The sequence below is a fragment of the Rattus norvegicus genome, chromosome 10 (assembly GCF_021556685.1).
Source record: "Rattus norvegicus strain SHRSP/BbbUtx chromosome 10, alternate assembly SHRSP_T2T, whole genome shotgun sequence".
NCBI classification, from domain to species: domain Eukaryota; kingdom Metazoa; phylum Chordata; class Mammalia; order Rodentia; family Muridae; genus Rattus; species Rattus norvegicus.
This window is the reverse complement of record NC_141543.1, coordinates 106,989,615-107,007,219: the sequence shown is the minus strand read 5'-3', so window position 1 is coordinate 107,007,219 and position 17,605 is coordinate 106,989,615. Positions and strand designations below refer to the sequence as shown.

Here is a 17,605-nt window from a genome sequence, read left to right as displayed (position 1 = left end):
CGCAAGGCCCTGGGTTCGGCCCCCAGCTCCGAAAAAAAGAACCAAAAAAAAAAAAAAAAAAAAAAAAAAGAAAGCAACATCTTGTGTGGGTGTCCATCGCAGGACACCATGGCTTGTCACACACTATCCTGTATGTCCTGGGGAGCCAGCAGGGTTGGCAAAGCAGTTGGTCAGCTCCCTAGAGGGGAAGACTTTGTTAGCTCATTGTCTGTGTGGGTTGAAATAACCGCCTTTGCTGTCCCTGCCTTCAGCACAGCTGTGACGCTCTAATCCTCCCACACTTGTTTCTTCATTTCTTTTCGTTCCTTGAACTTGCTGTGTCATTGAGGATGACTGAATTTTCCACCGTCTAGAGCCCAGGGACTACAGCATGTGATACCAAGCAAGACCTGTCCCCTCCCCCTTTCTGGACTTATGTAGCCCAGACTTGCCTCTAGAACTTGCAGCCATTTTCCTGCCTCAGCCTCCTGAATGATAGAACTGCAGGGATGATCCTCTACTCCCAGATGGCTCCCTTCCTGTCCCAGATGAATGAGTCAGGTGTGTGTGGGGCATGATCTAGGTCTCAGGAATGAGAAAAGGCTCTCCCCTCAAAGTAGGGAAAGTTTCGTAGCCTTGTCCCCTACAGGAGGAGCAGCCCATGAGAAATAAATGAAGAGCTGTCAGGAGACCCTAGGAAGAAGGGTCACCATTTGGTCACAGCCAGGGTTCACTTCAGGAGATCTTCAAAGTACATCATTGCTCTCCCCACCCGGAAAGGAGTGCCCTCAAGGAGAAAACAGGGTTACTAATTTCTCCAGGAACCAGCAGGGTAGGGGTTGAATTCCCAAGTGCCCTCGTGGTGGGGTACCTCCTAGTCCGGCTGCCAGCTGCCTTGCCCTAGGGGCTTTCTCTCTTGTGACCTTTATCAGTTCATGGATCATTAACTTGGTTGGGGCCCTGCTTTAAACCCACAGGAACTGTGGCCGGCTGAGTCTGGAAATTCAAATACTTTCCCACTGGACGGACAGGCTTGGGGGTGGGCAGGGTTTCAATCCAACGGTCAGGGTCCCTACCAGAGGCCTGGGCCTGGCCATGGATCAAATGGACAAAGCTGATTTCCAGGACCCACACTGGGCAATTATAAAGACCTGGGTGTCCCAGCCACACCTGCTCCCATGAGTGGAGTAGGCAGAAAAATCACTCAAATAAACCATACAGACGAGGATAGGGGGTGTAGGTTACCCATCCGCTATCCATAGCCTTCTACACTGTAAAACATTGAGGTCGACACTTTACTGAGGTCAGCTGTTCTGTCCATCACCTCTTACTAACCTTGACCTCAGCCCATCAGTCTTGGATCTAAGGCAGCGCTGGGTTCCTCCGCCCCAAATTTCCAGTCCCCAGGTCCCTAGTCGGCCAACCCTCCTGTCTCTATCCTGTGCTATGTCATAGTATGGCAACCTGGAGAGAGAAGTCGGCTTGACTCGAGCCTCTGAAGAGAGTAGGAAGCGTCAGGGATGGGTCTGAGAGTAAAGTTTGTGGATGGGGTGGGGGAAGAGGTGGTGAATATTTAAAGCAAGATGTTGGCCTCTGGAAGACACAGGCTTATCCCATGCCCAGGAGACCTCCAGTGTGGTTCAGAGCCCTTCCAGTGTCATGGAGAAGGTCACGATCAGGAATTTCTAGACAGGTGCCTAGATGAATTCAGACAGGGCTGGGAAGCAGGTGGGCCACCCACATTCATCCTCGGCGCAGGGGACCGCTTTCATCCTCGGCGCAGGGGACCGCGTAGGAAGCCACCCTCTCCGAACTCCTGCCTAGCGGTACGTAGAGTCTAACTTTATTAGCAGCCAGCCTGGGCCGGCGGGCGCTGCCTATGCCTCGGGGTACTGCTTGAGTGTGAGCGAGGCTCCGCTGCTGACCATGACCGCGGGGTACAGAGGTTCGAGGAAGGAGGTGAGGAAGCGGTAGAGCAGGCTCACGTCGCCCGCCACGCCATAGAAGGACAGGCAGCCGGCCCTGAAGTCCAGCGCTACGCCGAGCGTGTGGTGGTAGGAGCCGTGCAGCACCGTCTGCGTGTTGTTATGCCACACGGAGAACTTGAGAGAGTCCCACTCCAGACACCACGAATAGGGGTTGCGGCCCAGCAGGTAGACGATGTTGCGACGGTGGCGACCGCTCATCGAAGGGTTGCGACGGTAGGTGACTCCCAGGCACATCCACGAGTCGGACACCTCGGTCTCCCAGTAGTGACAGCCTTCCGACAGGCCTGGGCAGCACAGAACCTGGGGCCACTGCTTGAAGCCCGGTAAAGGGCTGGTGGTCGAGGGCTCCAGAAGGATGCCCAAGTTCAACACCGAGTGCGTTTCCTTGAACAAGAACAGCTCTTCGCTGGCCATGGAGGAGTCAAAGTTCAGGTTGCAGTAATCTGGGGTTGGGGATGGAGGCGTAAGGGAGCCAGCGTCACTGCTCTAGGAGCAGTGACGCTGGCTAAGAGCAGATTTATTTTTGCAAAGATGTTTGCAAAGATTTCACTGGATGCTTCTACCCCAAGTTCTTAGAAGAGGCACCCTCTCTGTGTACTGGTTTGTTGTCACTGACTACTTTTGTTGAGCCCAGGATAGCCCAGGCTGACTTTGAATTTATGGCAGCCATTCTATCTCAGCCTCCCAACAGCTAGATTACCACACCTGACTTTATCTACTTCTTAAAATAGCCCAGCCCTGGTAGGGCCGCATGGGACAGCCTGAAGTAAGTCCCTGTACGATGTTAGACTTTTCTGGAGGGGCTGGGGAGCAGGGGTCCCCCTCCTCCTTCCCACCAGATCCTAACATAATCACCTTTCTTATTTGTTCAAGACAACTGGAATGAGACTTGGGGAGAGTGAGGGGTTCCTGGCTGAGGTGAACCAGAGATCAAAAATGTTCCATATCTGACCCTCAATATCTCAGAAACCTTGGGATTTGGACCTGGAGCCAAGGCCAGGGAGAGGGACATCAAATAAACAGAAGCTTGGAGTCTGAGGAATAAATAAAACCTACTCTGGTTGATTTGGCTAACCCTCGGGAAGTTGGCAGCCATCCAGATAAGGGCAGACGCTGTGACACCCAGGGTCCAGAGGGCCACAGAAGAACCACCTCTGAAGTAGGAAGGGACGGGGGCTCTCCCTCTTCCTAACAGGGCCTGGGACCCAGGCTAAGTCTCTCTGAGGGCCCCAGTCTGCAGTGAAAGACCAGGAAAGGAAACAGGAAGTGCCCTGGGGACCTGAATGCAGGTGAGGCAGGAAGTCTAGACACCTAGGAGTTCTCCCTCCTCTCCTTCCCCAGGCTGGCCTCTGGATTGAGAACTCACTCTGGAGTAGTGTCTTTCTGTCCACAGTTGCTGGCAGCACCTCATAGGAGTTCATCCTGATGCCTGGGGGAGATGGACAAGCTTTGTTGAGGACTGTCTTACAGCCCAGCCTCCTTCTAGACAGAGGCTTGGCCCATCCCGGAGCCCATGTGATCTGGGAAGGCAGGCAGGGCACCACAACCACTGGAGGTGAGGAGGTGCCCCTCCCAAGTTACAAGACCCCAGACCCCTCAGAGACTGACCCTTCAAGAGCAGCTGGTTGATGAAGTTAAGACCTATGTCCATCAGCCTGATGCGGAGCTGGGCCAGGGTCTCTGGCAGCTGGAGGAAGCTCTGTGTCTCCTCACAGTTGGTGCCTAGTAAGGGTTCCACGCAGGCAGGGAAGTGCTTCAGTGTGGGGAACTCCTGCTAGGCAGAGATGGGCAGCTAGTACCCCATTAGCCAGGGCTCAGGCACCTGCCAGGGGCACCCACCTCCATGGGCAAGGGGAAGGAAAAGTTCCATTTTCAAATGTTTGGATAGCTTAGGTTAGGCTTTCAGTGGTAGGTAGTCTGGTTGCTGTAGAAAACAGGAGGGTTTGAGTGGAGCGTTTAGTCGCTCGGAAAGATCATTGCTAAGTTCATCCTGTTGCCCAGAGAGGGACAAGGTAAGCAAAGATCTTTGAAATCTGTCCAGTGGTATGAGAACAATCGAAAGGAGGTCAGTGGTAGGAGGTCCCAAACATAAGGGTTGGCGCCTGGGCATAGAGAAAGTCACTGCCACTTTCTGGTCAGCCACTGTGCCTAGCACTTCCCCATCTCAACCTTGGCTTCCCACCCCCACCCTTCAGTGGCACCAGGAGCACGGCTGAAGAGGGATATGGCTTTTGATAGAGGCTGACTTTGCCTCACTCCTGCCTGTGGTTTGCGGGGAGATTGAATTCTGAACTCAGAACCCTGGGGCACTGCCCCATCCTTTCCTGAGGAAAATGAAGGGATATAGCTGATCTCTGCAGGCAGTGCGATAAAAGCAGAGGGTGCTGGTGGGAGTTTTAAGATGCTGACCTGGGGCTCTCAGTCAGACAGGGCCTGGAACATCTCTTTCTCTTTAGAGAAACAGGGCTTGGGGGCTGGGGATTTAGCTCAGTGGTAGAGCGCTTACCTAGGAAGCGCAAGGCCCTGGGTTCGGTCCCCAGCTCCGAAAAAAAAAAAAAAAGAACCAAAAGAAAAAGAGAAACAGGGCTTGGTCTGGGGAAGGGGGATGTCTTGCCTGTAGAAACTGCTCATCGCTCTTGTTGGCCAGCAGGCCGTGGAGCCAGACGCTGTCCCCCTCCAACTTCAGGAGCCGGCTGTGGCTTTGTTGCATGGAGTTACCCAGCATTCCCAGGGCAACTGTCTCCTCATTCTCCACAAAATCCAAGACCTTCATCTGCAGCTGTTTAACCTCATGGAGGATCTCTGAGAAGCAGGTGTTCACCTCTTCTCGCATCGTCTGAATCAGTTTCTGAGGTAGACGTGAAGGGAGGTATCCCTGAACCCCACTCCTGTACCCCACTGTGCTTAGACACCTCAAGCATCCTGTCTCTGTCCACTCTTCTCCCTCCCCATAATCCTCTGTACTTCTAGGAGGTCCTAGGGGCCCCGGGGAAGATGCTGGGGTAGCCTGGGTTGGGGTGGTGTTAGCTCGCTCGCCTTACCGAGAGGAAACTCACTCGTCCCTGGTGTTTCTGGCTGTCCGAGGCAATGATTAGCATTTGATTCTCCACATTGGCCTGAATCTTCCGAACTTCCACCTGGAAGGAGAGGGGCAGAACCTAAGCGCCCTGATTCAGAGAGTGGGGCTTGGAGAGACCTGACTGCCAACTAGAAGAGATGCATTCACAGACCTTCGTGAACCCACGGTAGACGAGCAGGCATGTTTTTTTTTTTTTTTTTTCTTTTTTGAGACAGTACTTGTAGACCAGGCTGGCCTCTAACTCAGAGATCTGCCTGCCTCTGCCTCTGCCTCCTGAGTGCTGGGTTTAAAGGCGTGTGCCTTAAGGCCTGGTTGGTTTTTGTTTTTATCATTGCCTGAGATTGTAGCTCCTCCTTCCCGGGGATCAGTTTCGTTGTTCTTCATAGTGATGACCACAGGGTTTTAGGACACAGGAGCTGGGAAGGGATCCATGGTTTGAGCTAGGTAGGAAGTGGTGGTACAGTTGCGCTTTTTCTAAGCTCCTTGTCTTGCGGGTCTGATCGGATCAGTATGTTAGGATAGCAAGGTTATCGAATGTGCTTGGTGAAATATAAGGAGCTTACCCAGTCGGTCGTGGCACACGCCTCTATCCCAGCACTCAGGAGGCAGAGGCAAGTAGATCTCTGTGAGTTCGAGGCTAGCCTGGTCTACAGGGTGAGTTTCTACACGGAAAATCCCCGTCTCAAAAACCAAACCAAAACCAATATATTCGAGGATCTCACTTCTGAAAGCAATACAAATATATTAAAATTTGAAAGTAGAAGGAACAACCGGGTACTGGGGACGTGTAGGTAGGATCCAGAAGCTCAAGGTCATCCTTGATTTCATGGGGAGTTCAAGACCAGACTGGTCTACTGGGGACCTTGCCTGGGGTGGAGGCAGGACTCAGGAGAGGAAGTTAGCCAACTTAGGCTGCAGTGTGTGTGTGTGTGTGTGTGTATGTGTTGTGTACATACATACACTGTGTTCATATGTGTGTCATGTGTGTCTACATGTATGTGGGGGTACATGTGTGTGACTGCATGTATATGTTGAAGCCAGAGGACAGTAGCTGTTTTCCTCAATCACTTGCTGTCATGTTTTCTTTTTGGAAAAAAAAAAAAAAAAAAAAAAGCCAGGCGTGTGGGACCTTTGATCTCAGTATGGGAGGCAGAGACGAACTCCTGTGTTCTGTGGCCAGCCTGGTCTATAGAGGGAGTGCCAGGACAGCCAAGGCTACAAAGAGAGCCAGGGCTATGCAGAGAAACCTTGTCTTGAAAATGTGTGTGTGTGTGTGTGTGTGTGTGTGTGTGTGTATAATATATATATATATGTATATTATATATAAAAACTTTGTATGTGTTTTGCCTGTATGTATATATGCCCCACATGAGCACCCAGTTTGGATATACTGGACTGGAGTTACAGAAGGTTGCGGGGCTAGGAACTGAATCCAGGTCCTCTGCAGGCACAGCGTTCTTAACTGCTGAGCCATCTCTCCAGCTCTCCCTTCCTTACTTTCTGAGTCAGGCTCTCTCACTGAACCCAGAGCTCAACGCTTCAGCTAGACCAGCGGGGCAGCGAGCCCGAGAGATCCCCTCGGCTGTGCCTCTGCAGTGCCAGGTTAATTCCAGTGTGCACCACCGTGCCTGGCTTTTTTCTTTTTTCTTTTTTTTTAACTTGGCGGGTGGAACTCAGGTTCTCATGTCATAAAAGCAAACACTTTACTTATTGGGTTATCTCCCCAACCTTTTTATTTTTTGTGGGAGGAGGAGTGGCAGTTTATTTTATGTAGTCCAGGCTGACCTTGAACTTGGGGTCCTCTTGCCTAAGCCGTTTGCTGCTAATGCTTCAGGCATGAGCCACTATGCCCAGTTTTGGTTTTGTTCTGTTTTATTGTCTTTGTTTTTTATGTGCATGGGTATCTTTGCCTAGAGGTAATGTCTGCGTGCCCTGCGTGCGTGCCGGTAGAGGCCAAAAAGAGTACTGAATCCCCTGAGGCTAGAGTTCTGAATTACCATGTGGGTGTTGAGAATTGAACCCAGGTCTCTCTCTCTCTTTTTTTTTTTCTTTCTTTCTTTTTTTTTTTTTTTTTCTGGAGCTGGGGACTGAACCCAGGGCCTTGCGCTTGCTAGGCAAGCACTCTACCACTGAGCTAAATCCCCAACCCCTTGAACCCAGGTCTCTTAACCACTGAGCCTTTCTCCAGGCCCTTGTCCTGTTTCTGAAATGACTTTCCGGTATGTAGTCTCATGGCTTGAAACTAGCTATGTAGACCAGGCTAAGCTTGAACCCAAAGCCATCTTCCTGCTTCAGCCTCCCAAAGGTTGGAAACAGATTCACTACAGGGGCATGTGCATTGTGTTTAAGTCTCGGTAGCCTGGAAGTGCTTTTTAAAAATGCTTCTTTTTGTTTTCATAATAACCTGTTCTTATACAGCCTGTTAAGGCTAATTTCTCAAAAGCCTGTTGTAGAGCACCCCCCACCGCCTTCCTCTGAGGACGGTCACACAAGTACATGGCTTCCTGGGAGTGACGCTTAAAGAAAGGTTGTGGGGACCTCCGTTCCTGTAGCGAACTAGTGTTTTATGGGAATGGATGTTTTGCTCGCTCCCATGGAACTGGAGTTACAGTTGTGAGCTACCATGTGGGTGGTGGGGGTCGAACCCAGGCCCTCCAGAAACAGAGCCAGTGTTCCTAGCTGCTGAGCTGTCTCTCCAGCTGCTGTCTCTAGTGGCTTCTTGGGAGGAGTAAGGCGCAGGCGCATCTTGCACAGGTGTTTTCTGGGTGCATCACTAAGGGAGACTTGTAAACAACCTTTCCTACCCCATAACCAAGTGTCATTCACTGCCGATAGAGACTTCTGACGAGCCTTCCTCACTAACCAACCATTGCCTTCTCATGCCATAACATAGCCTATCATGTTAGCAGTTGCCTACCCTTCAAAAATTATTATTGTAGGGGCACGTGTGAGTACCAAGGCTCACATATGGGTGGCAATAGACAACTTTAAAGGTTTTATTTAGTTATTATGTATGTATTTACATTGTCGCTATCATCAGCCACACCAGAAGAGGGCATCAGATCCCATTGCAGATGGTTGTGAGCCACCATGTGGGTGCTGGGATTTGAACTCAGGACCTCTGGAAGGGCAGTCAATGTTCTTAACTACTGAGCCATCTCTCCAGCCCCAGTCAATAGATAACTTTAAGAAGTTGGTTTTCTGGGTTCGGTCCCCAGCTCCGAAAAAAAAAAGAACCAAAAAAAAAAAAAAAAAAAAAAAAAAGAAGTTGGTTTTCCCTCTCTCTCTCTGTGTATGTGTATATATATATATATATACACACACACACACACATACATTCTCTGTGTGTATATATATACACACACACATACATATATATATATACATACATATGTATATATATATAATTTTTTTTTTACTTTTTTTTTTTTTTCGGAGCTGGGGACCGAACCCAGGGCCTTGCGCTTCCTAGGCAAGCGCTCTACCACTGAGCTAAATCCCCAACCCCTATATAATTTATTTTGAGACAGTCTCACATGCAGCACTGACCATCCTGAAACTCACTGTATAGATCAGGTGTTCAAACTCCGCTTCTCACATGCTGGGCTTAAAGGTGCACCTTACCACTCCCCACTCTCCTTCCACTTAAATGTAGATACTTGAAGGGTGAAACTTAGGGTAGCAAGAACTTTTACTCTACCCATCTCATCGGCCCTGCCTAAGTATCTTTTCAGACAGGTTCCCCTCTTAGACTCCTGCCTTCGTATCTCAAGTATTTGGCGCCGTAAAGCCCGACTTGAACTGTGTTAATTTTCCCCCACAGAAATTGGACAGATCCTCAGAGCCTGGAGCGCGCCCTTTCTGTCTTTCCTCAGCCCTCCTCACCTCCTTGCGGGCCCGTTCATCCTCCAGCGGGGTTGTGTCGTGGTTCTGGTGCTCCTCCAGGAGGCAGGCCCCGCACACGCAGCTGCCCTCGGTGCGGCAGTACATCTGCCGGAGCTTGCGATGCTTACGGCACAAGCGGTTCTTGAGGTCCCACACCGGGTCCAACAGCTGGTGTTCCTGGAACAACGGGTCCTCAAAATGGCTGTGCAGATGCTTCTCGCACAAGGAAGCCATGCACTGCAGGCACGACTTGGTTGCCTTCAGCTTCTGAGGAGAGCAAAAGTCACAGGGCACATCTGTGGGGCCAGCCAGGCCCCACAAGGGCCCTGAGGTCTGGCTCTTGGCCAGGGTGAAACAAGCCACCATCTCTCCGAGAATGACGTTCTTGCAGAGGCGGGGCCTGCTCGGAAAGGCCTCTCTGCACTGGGGGCAATAGTAAGTCTCTCCAGTGTCAGCCTGGTGGTCCCAGAAACTCTGAAGGCATGTCATGCAGAAGTTGTGGCCGCAGGCGGTGGTGACCGGGTTGCGGAACACATCCAGGCAAATGGGACAGAGGACTTGGTCTTCCAACAAGTGTTGACTGCTGTTGCTGCTCATCAGGAGCTGGAGTGAGGTTCTGGAGGACTGGGTAGAGAGCTCTGAGGGGGATTTGTCCTGGGTTGGTCCTGAGAAGACAGAGAAAACCCAGGCATGGCAGAGGGCCAGGGCATGACCTCCTTCTGTCATAGGCTCCTTTTACATCATTCTTTTGGAAGCAGCTGTCTCACCATTGGGCACCAGGGCTGTGTCATCAGCCAACCCCTGTGGGGGTGGGCACTGAGAATCATAGTTCCTGGTCCCAGCCTGGGTTGTGGGGAGGATGGTGAAAGGCAGAAGGACAAGACGGTATGGGAGGGGCCACTCCCTTTGGCACCTAGGAGGGAGCCTGAACTTACGTGAGATCTTCTGCATGTCTATGACAGCCAGATACTTCGCTGCCCTGGGCCAAGAAGGAAAAGACCCATGGAGGCTCAAGTACCAGGACCTACCGCAGCCTCCCTCAGCAGCTGCTGGGGGTATCCCCCATCCTCTTGTACCCTACCTGTGGACTGGTGACCGCCGTCTTCTCACCGTTCTCTGTGGCTGCTGTTTCATGGTCTCCCTGTCCAGATGCCCTTTCCTTAAGAATGACCCAAGTTTCGCTGATGTCATAATTCAGGTGCATCCCGCCTGTGATGTCATCAGGACACAGGTGTCCAGACCATGGGGCAGACCACAGTGCTATGAGGTGCCAGTGCACTGTGCTCCTCTGTGCATGGGTCCTCACCTCCAGCGTCTCCATCTCTCCAGGCGGAGTGAGTAGCCGCAAGCACCCAGGGCCTCTTCCAATGGATGTTCATATTTCTGACCAAAGAGGAAAAATGGCCAATGAGCAACAGGAGGATCTGGGCTAACATATGATCCAACCGTCATCCTGGTTGGATCCTACTCCTCTATTCCTTGTCTTCAAAGTTTTATTTATTTTTTTTCTTTTCTTTTTTTCGGAGCTGGGGACCGAACCCAGGGCCTTGCGCTTGCTAAGCAAGCGCTCTACCACTGAGCCAAATCCCCAACCCAGTTTTATTTATTTTTATGTATGCAAGTTCTGCTTGCCTGTTAGTGTCTGTGCATGCAATTCCTGAAGAGGCCAGAAGATGGCGTCAGATGCCCTGGAGCTGGAGTTAACAGATGATTCTGAGGTGCTGTGTGAATGTTAGAACCTGAACCCAGGTCCTTTGCAAAAGCACAGGGTGTTCTTAATTGTTGATCCATCTCTCCAGCATCTCCCTTCCTCTTCCTCCCCATCGTCTCCATGCAGGTATTCAAACCCCAGGGCCTTATACACAGGAGGTAAACCCTGTACCACCGAGTTACATCCCCAGGGTAGCTCTGAGCATGATCTTTCGGGAAATTCTGTCTGTTGCTTTCACTTCGTTTTGAACCCTTAGAAAGAGAAGCCAGGGATTGGGAAGCTGAAGAGAGCCACCATTGCTCTGATTTAGTGGCTTGCGTCTTATTTCCCTGACCTCCTGAACCCCACAGGAAAAACCTAAAGTTTCAGACTGTCAAGTCGATGTGCTTCAAAAAACTACCCCGACTCCTCTCGTTGATCAGTAGTGGGGAACAGAAGGCAGCCCTTCCTCATCGTGGGGATCCAGAGGGGGCATTTCGGCATCTTTTACTAATTACAGTGTCTGCTTCGAGTTCTTTGTGGAAATCTTGTGTGAGGGCAATGGAGTTCCTTTTCTTTGAGGCTCTGGGCATCCAACCCAGGGCCTACTGTACACTAGAATCCAGCTTTTCACACTCTGGCTCTTGAAAAGTTTCTGGGCTCCTACTGACCAAAAATTAATCCAAAATCGAATGCAGAGTTTTTCCAGGGCGCACTGCGAGGTCCGCACACACCACGTGCAGTTTGCCTGACGCATGGGGCCACACCAGAGAACCACAAACACTGCCTCACATGCCTCGGCTCCGGCTGAAAACTGCTGTATGTTGTGAACTGCGGTGTTTTGACTGTACATATGACGTTGTGCTCTTATGGGAACGTAATGGTTTAATTACAAAAACACAAACTTTTACTACTGCATTCCTCAGCGTGCATCAAACCAGAATTCCACTAGAGTGTGGCCTTGAGGTCTGAAGCCGTGATCTTGTGTGTGCTGGGCAAGCCCTGGTCAGCTGAGATATCTCCTCAGTGGGTTACTTAAGTTGCCCAGACTTGAACTTGTTGCATATCTAAAGATGGCTTTAATCCATGATCCTTCTACCTTAGCTTCCCAAATTGATGGGATTATAGTACACTAGTCTTGGCCCCAGCTCCCCCAATCCTCTTACCCCATAGTTTGTCTCACTGTGCTATCTGTCTTAGTTCGGCATGGACAAACTTGGCAGCTTTAGGGTTTTTTTTTTTTTTTTTTTTTTTAAAGATTTATTCATGGGGTTGGGGATTTAGCTCAGTGGTAGAGCGCTTGCCTAGGAAGCGCAAGGCCCTGGGTTCAGTCCCCGGCTCCGAAAAAAAGAACAAAAAAAAAAAAAAAGATTTATTCATTTATTATATATAAGTACACTGTAGCTGTCTTCAGACACACCAGAAGAGAGCATCGGATCCCGTTACAGATGGTTGTGAGTCACCATGTGGTTTCTGGGAATTGAACTCAGGACCTCTGGAAGAGCAGTCAGTGCTCTTAACCACTGAGCCATTTCTCCAGCCCTAGGGTGTTTTTTTGTTTGTTTTTGTTGTTGTTTCCCAAGGGGATTAAAAAATTAAAGTGCTTTGATTTTCATGTGTATAAATGTTTTACCTGCATGTATATATGTGTGGTGTGTAGTGTGGTGTGTGGTGTGTGTGTGTGTGTGTTTTGCCTAGGGGGAGCAGAAGGTATCAGATCCCCTGGGACTGGAGTTAAAGCAAATGTGAGCTGCCTTGTCGGCGGGGCTGGGAATCGAACCTGAGTCCCCTGAAAGAGCAGCAAGTGCCCGTAGCTGCTGAGCCATCTCTCTAGCCCCAGCTTTGGGCTTTTGTTGTTCCTTTTGCCTTTTAAAACTCTGCAAGAGGCGGCTGAAGACAGAAGGATCTCAAGTTCCAAGTGAAATTCTGCCAAAGGGGAAAGATCATCACTCGCTACAGATTTCTTAAGTTTTGCTTTTTAGGTGAATTGGGTGTTTTGTCAGCATGGACGCCTGCGCGCCACGTGCCTGTAGAGACCAGAAGTGGAAGTCAGAGTCCACGGAACTAGAATTACAGGTGGTCATGAGGCATCATGTGGGTGCTGGAAGTCAAGCACAGACCTCTGGAGGAGCAGCCAATGCTCTTAGACCCCTTTTAAAAAGCAAAGGCAACAAACAAAAATCAAGGGCTGGAGATATGACTCAGCAGTTAGGGCTGGAGCCATGACTCAGCAGTTAGGGCTGGAGCCATGACTCAGCAGTTAGGACTGGCGCCATGACTCAGCAGTTAGGGCTGGAGCCATGACTCAGCAATTAGGGCTGGAGCCATGACTCAGCAGTTAAGAGCATTAGCTGCTCTTCCAGAGGACCCTAGTTGATTCTCTGTACCCTCACAGCTGAATGGAACTCCAATTCCAGAGGATTTGATTCTTTCTCCTGCTTTCCCTGGCACCAGGCATGCTCAGGGTGCACAGATTACAGGGGTAAAACTCCCTTTCACCTAAAATTACATGTATATCAGTATCTAAGACGTTCTGAGGCTGGAGATTTGGAGGGCATGTTGCTCTTGCAGAGGACCCAGGACTGGTTCCTGGCCCCCAAATCAAGCCACTCACCACTGTCACTCCACCTGCAGGGATTCAGTGACCCTCCCTCCCTCTGATATCCTCATACACGGACACGCACAAGTACACACACACACACACACACACACACACACACACACACACACACACCATGGAGCCTTTAATCCCAGTACTCAGGAGGCAGATCCTGGACAGCCTGGGCTACATAAACCCTCAAAATAATTTAATTTAAAAGATTGAAGGGGCTGGAAATGTATGTACAAGTACTTAGTGTGTGTGAGGGTCTAGGTTTCCCATCACTGCAGAAAAAGAAGGGGGAAAAAAAAATCCATGTTAAGGTTTTCAGGAAGCGTCTCTCATACACTGCTATATTGTTCCTATTGCTAGGCTGTAGGAGGCCCCCGTGGCTGGCTGTGTCTAGGTCACAGTCATTGTGTATGGAGCAGAATGCAGGGGAGAAATGGAGAGGCCCATTTGAATCTGAGGACCTGGATTTAATCCTGACACCCACATTAGGCTGCTCACAGCTACCTGCAACTCCAGTCCCAGGGGATTCCAATATCCTCTTCAGTCACTGTGGGCACAGAGCATCACGCGGCGCACAGATATTGTATATGTGTACAAGCCCACACATACAAAGTTAAAAACAAAACAAAAAATACTCTAGCCAAAGGTCAGGGGAACTGGGAGTCTGAGGCACCTTGGTTCAATTAGAGACCAGTAGAAGCCCAAGCCTCCCTCCAGAAGAGGCCTCACATCCTATTCTGCCTCCCTCTGCCTCAGCTATGCTCCCCGATGATCTCAACCCACAGTAGGGCTTTTACCAGTGCCTCTTAACCCGGCACACGTGGGCCTCTCCAGCATCTCTCTCTACAGAGCTAAGCAAAGCTGTGTTAGAATCTGTGGACACCGCTAGAAACCGGGGCTCTAAATACGGGGTGTGCAGTTTCTTTCTCTCAAAATACGGGGAGTTTCTTTCTCTCGGACTGAGAAGCTTTGCAGTTCTTTGCGAGACCAAGTGCCAACGTACACGGCCCCTCCCTGCAACAGCCGCTATTTTCAGAATGGAAGCTGGTCGCTGGTCCTTGATTATCAGCACCTCAGTATCTACTGTCTCCCCACCAGCCCAGCACCCTCTACCGCAGCACTGCCTGTTTAAGTCCCCCACACTGAGAGCCTCAAAGCGCTGCACCGGCAGATGGTTTGCCCTTCCCGCTGGGAGCCGGACGTGGTCTCAGCATAGTGGATGCGCTGAGCAGTTTACTGTTTGTTTTCCGTTCCCGACCACTTCTTCTCCTGTTGCTGCTTCCTCCTTTTTCTTATAGGTTTCTGTCCTCTCAGAATTTCATCCTGGGGAAACCACACACTCATCTCCCTCCACAGCGCCAGTCTGTGTGGTAGGGCTGGTGCCCGGGTTGAGGATTTCAAGCCCTCCTTGCGTGAGAGGCTGATAGTGAACTTCGGCCAGACCCAGAGCGCCTGGTGCGCCCCATATCGCTGTGCAGAGATAGGAGAATTGTACCCACCGTTCCAGGGCCCTTAAATAACCGACTCAGTAATGTTCATAAACCACCACTCTGCTAACCTCCATGATTTGGTTGTGTGACCAGGAATTTGGTGACTGAATATTGAAACAACAGCCCTCCTGCCCCCCGCAGTGCCCGTAACACCCCCCACCCCGACCCCGATTCCTGCTGGGTGCACAGAGGAACCTGGACCTGCCATAGGCAGATGCTGTGTTTGAGGCAGAGCAACAAAGAGGAGAGATCGCTTCTTTGATGGAACCACCATATAACCTTGGTATGGCTATGGTGAATGCTAAGAGAGAAGTTGTGGCCTTTGCCTTTTATGAAGTTAGCAGAACTACTGTCTCAGCTAAATAGCAACCCAAACAATGCCTTAAGAAAGTTCTGTTTGGGGACTGGAGAGGTGACTCACTGGTTAAGAGCACTGACTGCTCTTCCAGAGGTTCCGAGTTCAATGAGATCTGGTGCCCTCTTATGGTGTGTCTGAAGAGAGCAACATAGTACTCAAAAATCTTAAAAGAAGGAAGGGAGGGAGGGAGGGAGGGAGGAAGGAAGCAAGCTCTGTTGGGGGGCTGGTGAGACAGGGAAGGGGTTGGGAGGGGTAGGATGGTGCATCAGGGACGGGGCCTGCAGCCAAGCCTGATGACCTGAGTTTGATCCCTGGAACCTTCATCTTAGAAGGAGAGACCTGACTCTGCAGTCCTGTGACCTCACATGGGTCTCGTGGTCTGAACGCTCTCCCCTAAACAACACTGTCAAATAAAGAAGTAACAATCTTATAATCTCCAAAGATATTTTTTAAGAACGATCAAAGGTAGTTTATTTGTTTGGATTTTTTTTTAGTGACATAGGTCCATGTAGCCAAGGCTGGCCTCAAATCTTCTATGTAGGAGAGACTAGCCTTGGGGTAGGGATTACAGTCATGTGCCCCACTTAGACCTGCTAAAGGACCAGGGTTATAAGGACCATGGGTAAAGGCGGGGTATGCAGACCTGGATCCCACAGATGGCTCATGTGTGCCAGAGCACACACACTTGCACACCCATAAAATACATAAAATGTCAAGGAAAAAGGAGAGTTAAAATGAATTTGATGCGAGAATATTGACTGGATTTTGGCTTAAAGAGTTATCTGTAGGGCTGGAGAGATGGCCTGGTGGTTAGAGCACTGGATGCTTTTCCATAGGACCCAGGTTTAATTTCTAGCTCCTTTATGGTAGCTCACAACTGCCTGTAACCCCAGCTCCAGGGAATCTGATGCTCTCTTCTCATCTCTGTGAATACCAGACACGTGGTGGGGAGATATACACGTAGTTAAAACGCTCGTAAATAAAAACGAAATACTTTTAAAAGCACCCAAATGTTTAGACAACGGGGGAAATTTGAATAAGAAATGGCTATTTAGGTGATATTGTGGGTTTGTTTCTTGAGATGGGGTTTGAGGTGGCCCAGGCTGGCCTCTGACTTACTGTGTAACTGAGAATGATCTGGAGCCAGCAAAGCTCCTGCTTCCATTTCCCAGGTGCTGGCATAACAGGCTTGTGCTACTGTGCCCAGTTTGGTGCTGGTCACTTCTCCTCAGGAACACCTCCCTTGTTCTTCCAGCTCGATCCTCAGCACTCATGGGAGCTGTTCAATTCCAGCGATGAAAGGGAGGAGGGAGAGGGCCCAGCCTGCCTCCACCGGTTCTAACAGTTCCCTAAGGTGCACTCCAGAGCAGGAGAAGTCTGGTTACTGAAAGCAACCAGGTCATTATGAGGTGGCCACCGGAGTTAGCAAAAGCACACAGGGCTGATGGTGTTTGTTTCTTATCTCTATTGACAGAAAGTCGCGCCGTTTCAGACTTTGTTCAGGCACTGAGCAGTCAGTCACGAAGGGCATGGGAGAGTGACTGGCATGGCCCCAGAAGCATGGATGAAGGTGGTTCCCTTTGGCCTTCTTCCCTTAGCATCCCTTATCACTCCCTCACCTTGCTGACAGCCAAGAAATTAACTGAGATGGAGTCACCTGAGAGGGAGCTGGGCCCACTAAGAAGACCAGCTGGAAAGGAGCTGGGACAAAAATGCAGGACACTCCCATTTGACTGTCCTGATCCTGAGAACAGAGGGTGTCATGGAAGTCCCGGGACATCCTCTGCAGTGATCAGCCACTCTCAAGCAAGATTTTCAGAAACAGGGTGTTTCAAGGAAAGCTGTGAGTGCCCTCTGTTGCCTGGAACATGGGACTGTTAAAACCACGCTAGGCAAACCTAAGGAGGCATTTACACTGCCTCCAGGACAAGAGGGACACTCATGCCTGTCGCTGCGTCTAGGCTTGAGGCTCCGTAGTGTTCTTTGTACAGAACCAGCTGGGGCTTTCTGGACTGTTCAGTGAGATCACTTACCAGGTACAGGGCTAATGTCCTAACGTCTCACCCGGACCCCCTAATCCTCCACACTCCTTGTTGAACATGGAGCTAGAGGCACTGGGTCTGTCCAGACTGGGTGTGGCCCCAGAAAAGCAAAGGGATAAGGGGGATGGGATCCCAGGGCGAGTGAACATAAGGCTTCAAATGAATTCACCGCCAACCTGACATCCCTTGTGGGTGGGGCCAAAGGTCCCTTTTCTAAGCTCTATGTGGACAGAGCCGTCCCCCACCGCCTTCAGTTTTCCTTGAACATCCCCACCTTTGCTTTTGTTCCTAAGGGGATGACAGAACAGACGCCCCGGCCCTTTGGAGGCAGGCCGTCCAATATGGTGTAACTGTCACACAGTGATACAGCCCACTGGACAAAACTAGTTGACACGCGCCGTGGGCCTGAACAGGTGCACTTCTACGCTGAGCTCCGGGTGCAGAGAAGAGATGACTCTCGGACAACAGGGAACCAGCTGGGCA

At 50.5% G+C, this 17,605-nt stretch overlaps 1 protein-coding gene across 2 annotated transcripts; it reads right to left on the bottom strand.

Moving 5' to 3' along the window:
- Nucleotides 1–1,800: 1,800 nt before the first annotated feature.
- Trim80 (tripartite motif protein 80) lies at nucleotides 1,801–16,549 on the bottom strand. Of its 2 annotated transcripts, XM_087570914.1 has the most exons (9): nucleotides 16,200–16,549; nucleotides 10,013–10,314; nucleotides 9,867–9,910; nucleotides 8,932–9,596; nucleotides 5,009–5,104; nucleotides 4,582–4,815; nucleotides 3,576–3,738; nucleotides 3,334–3,396; nucleotides 1,801–2,410 (listed from the first exon to the last, which is right to left on the bottom strand). In XM_087570914.1, the coding sequence occupies exons 2-9, from the start codon at nucleotides 10,120–10,122 to the stop codon at nucleotides 1,857–1,859; spliced, it is 1,929 nt and encodes a 642-aa protein (XP_087427040.1). In that variant the 5' UTR covers nucleotides 10,123–10,314; nucleotides 16,200–16,549; the 3' UTR covers nucleotides 1,801–1,856. The 2 variants fall into 2 exon arrangements, with proteins under 2 accessions (XP_087427040.1, NP_001395539.1); NM_001408610.1 differs by lacking the exon at nucleotides 16,200–16,549 and having other exon boundaries at nucleotides 10,013–10,079.
- Nucleotides 16,550–17,605: the final 1,056 nt, after the last annotated feature.

What these genes read in the sequence shown, in the direction of transcription:
- Trim80 (XM_087570914.1), bottom strand. Translation starts at nt 10,122, where the DNA reads ATGACATCAGCGAAACTTGGGTCATTCTTAAGGAAAGGGCATCTGGAC. An exon ending in AGACATGCAGAAGATCTCAC is followed by an intron (nt 9,597 to 9,866) that starts GTAAGTTCAGGC and finishes CTGTCTTCTCAG; the next exon opens with GACCAACCCAGGACAAATCC. An exon ending in GACGAGTGAGTTTCCTCTCG is followed by an intron (nt 4,816 to 5,008) that starts GTAAGGCGAGCG and finishes CGTCTACCTCAG; the next exon opens with AAACTGATTCAGACGATGCG.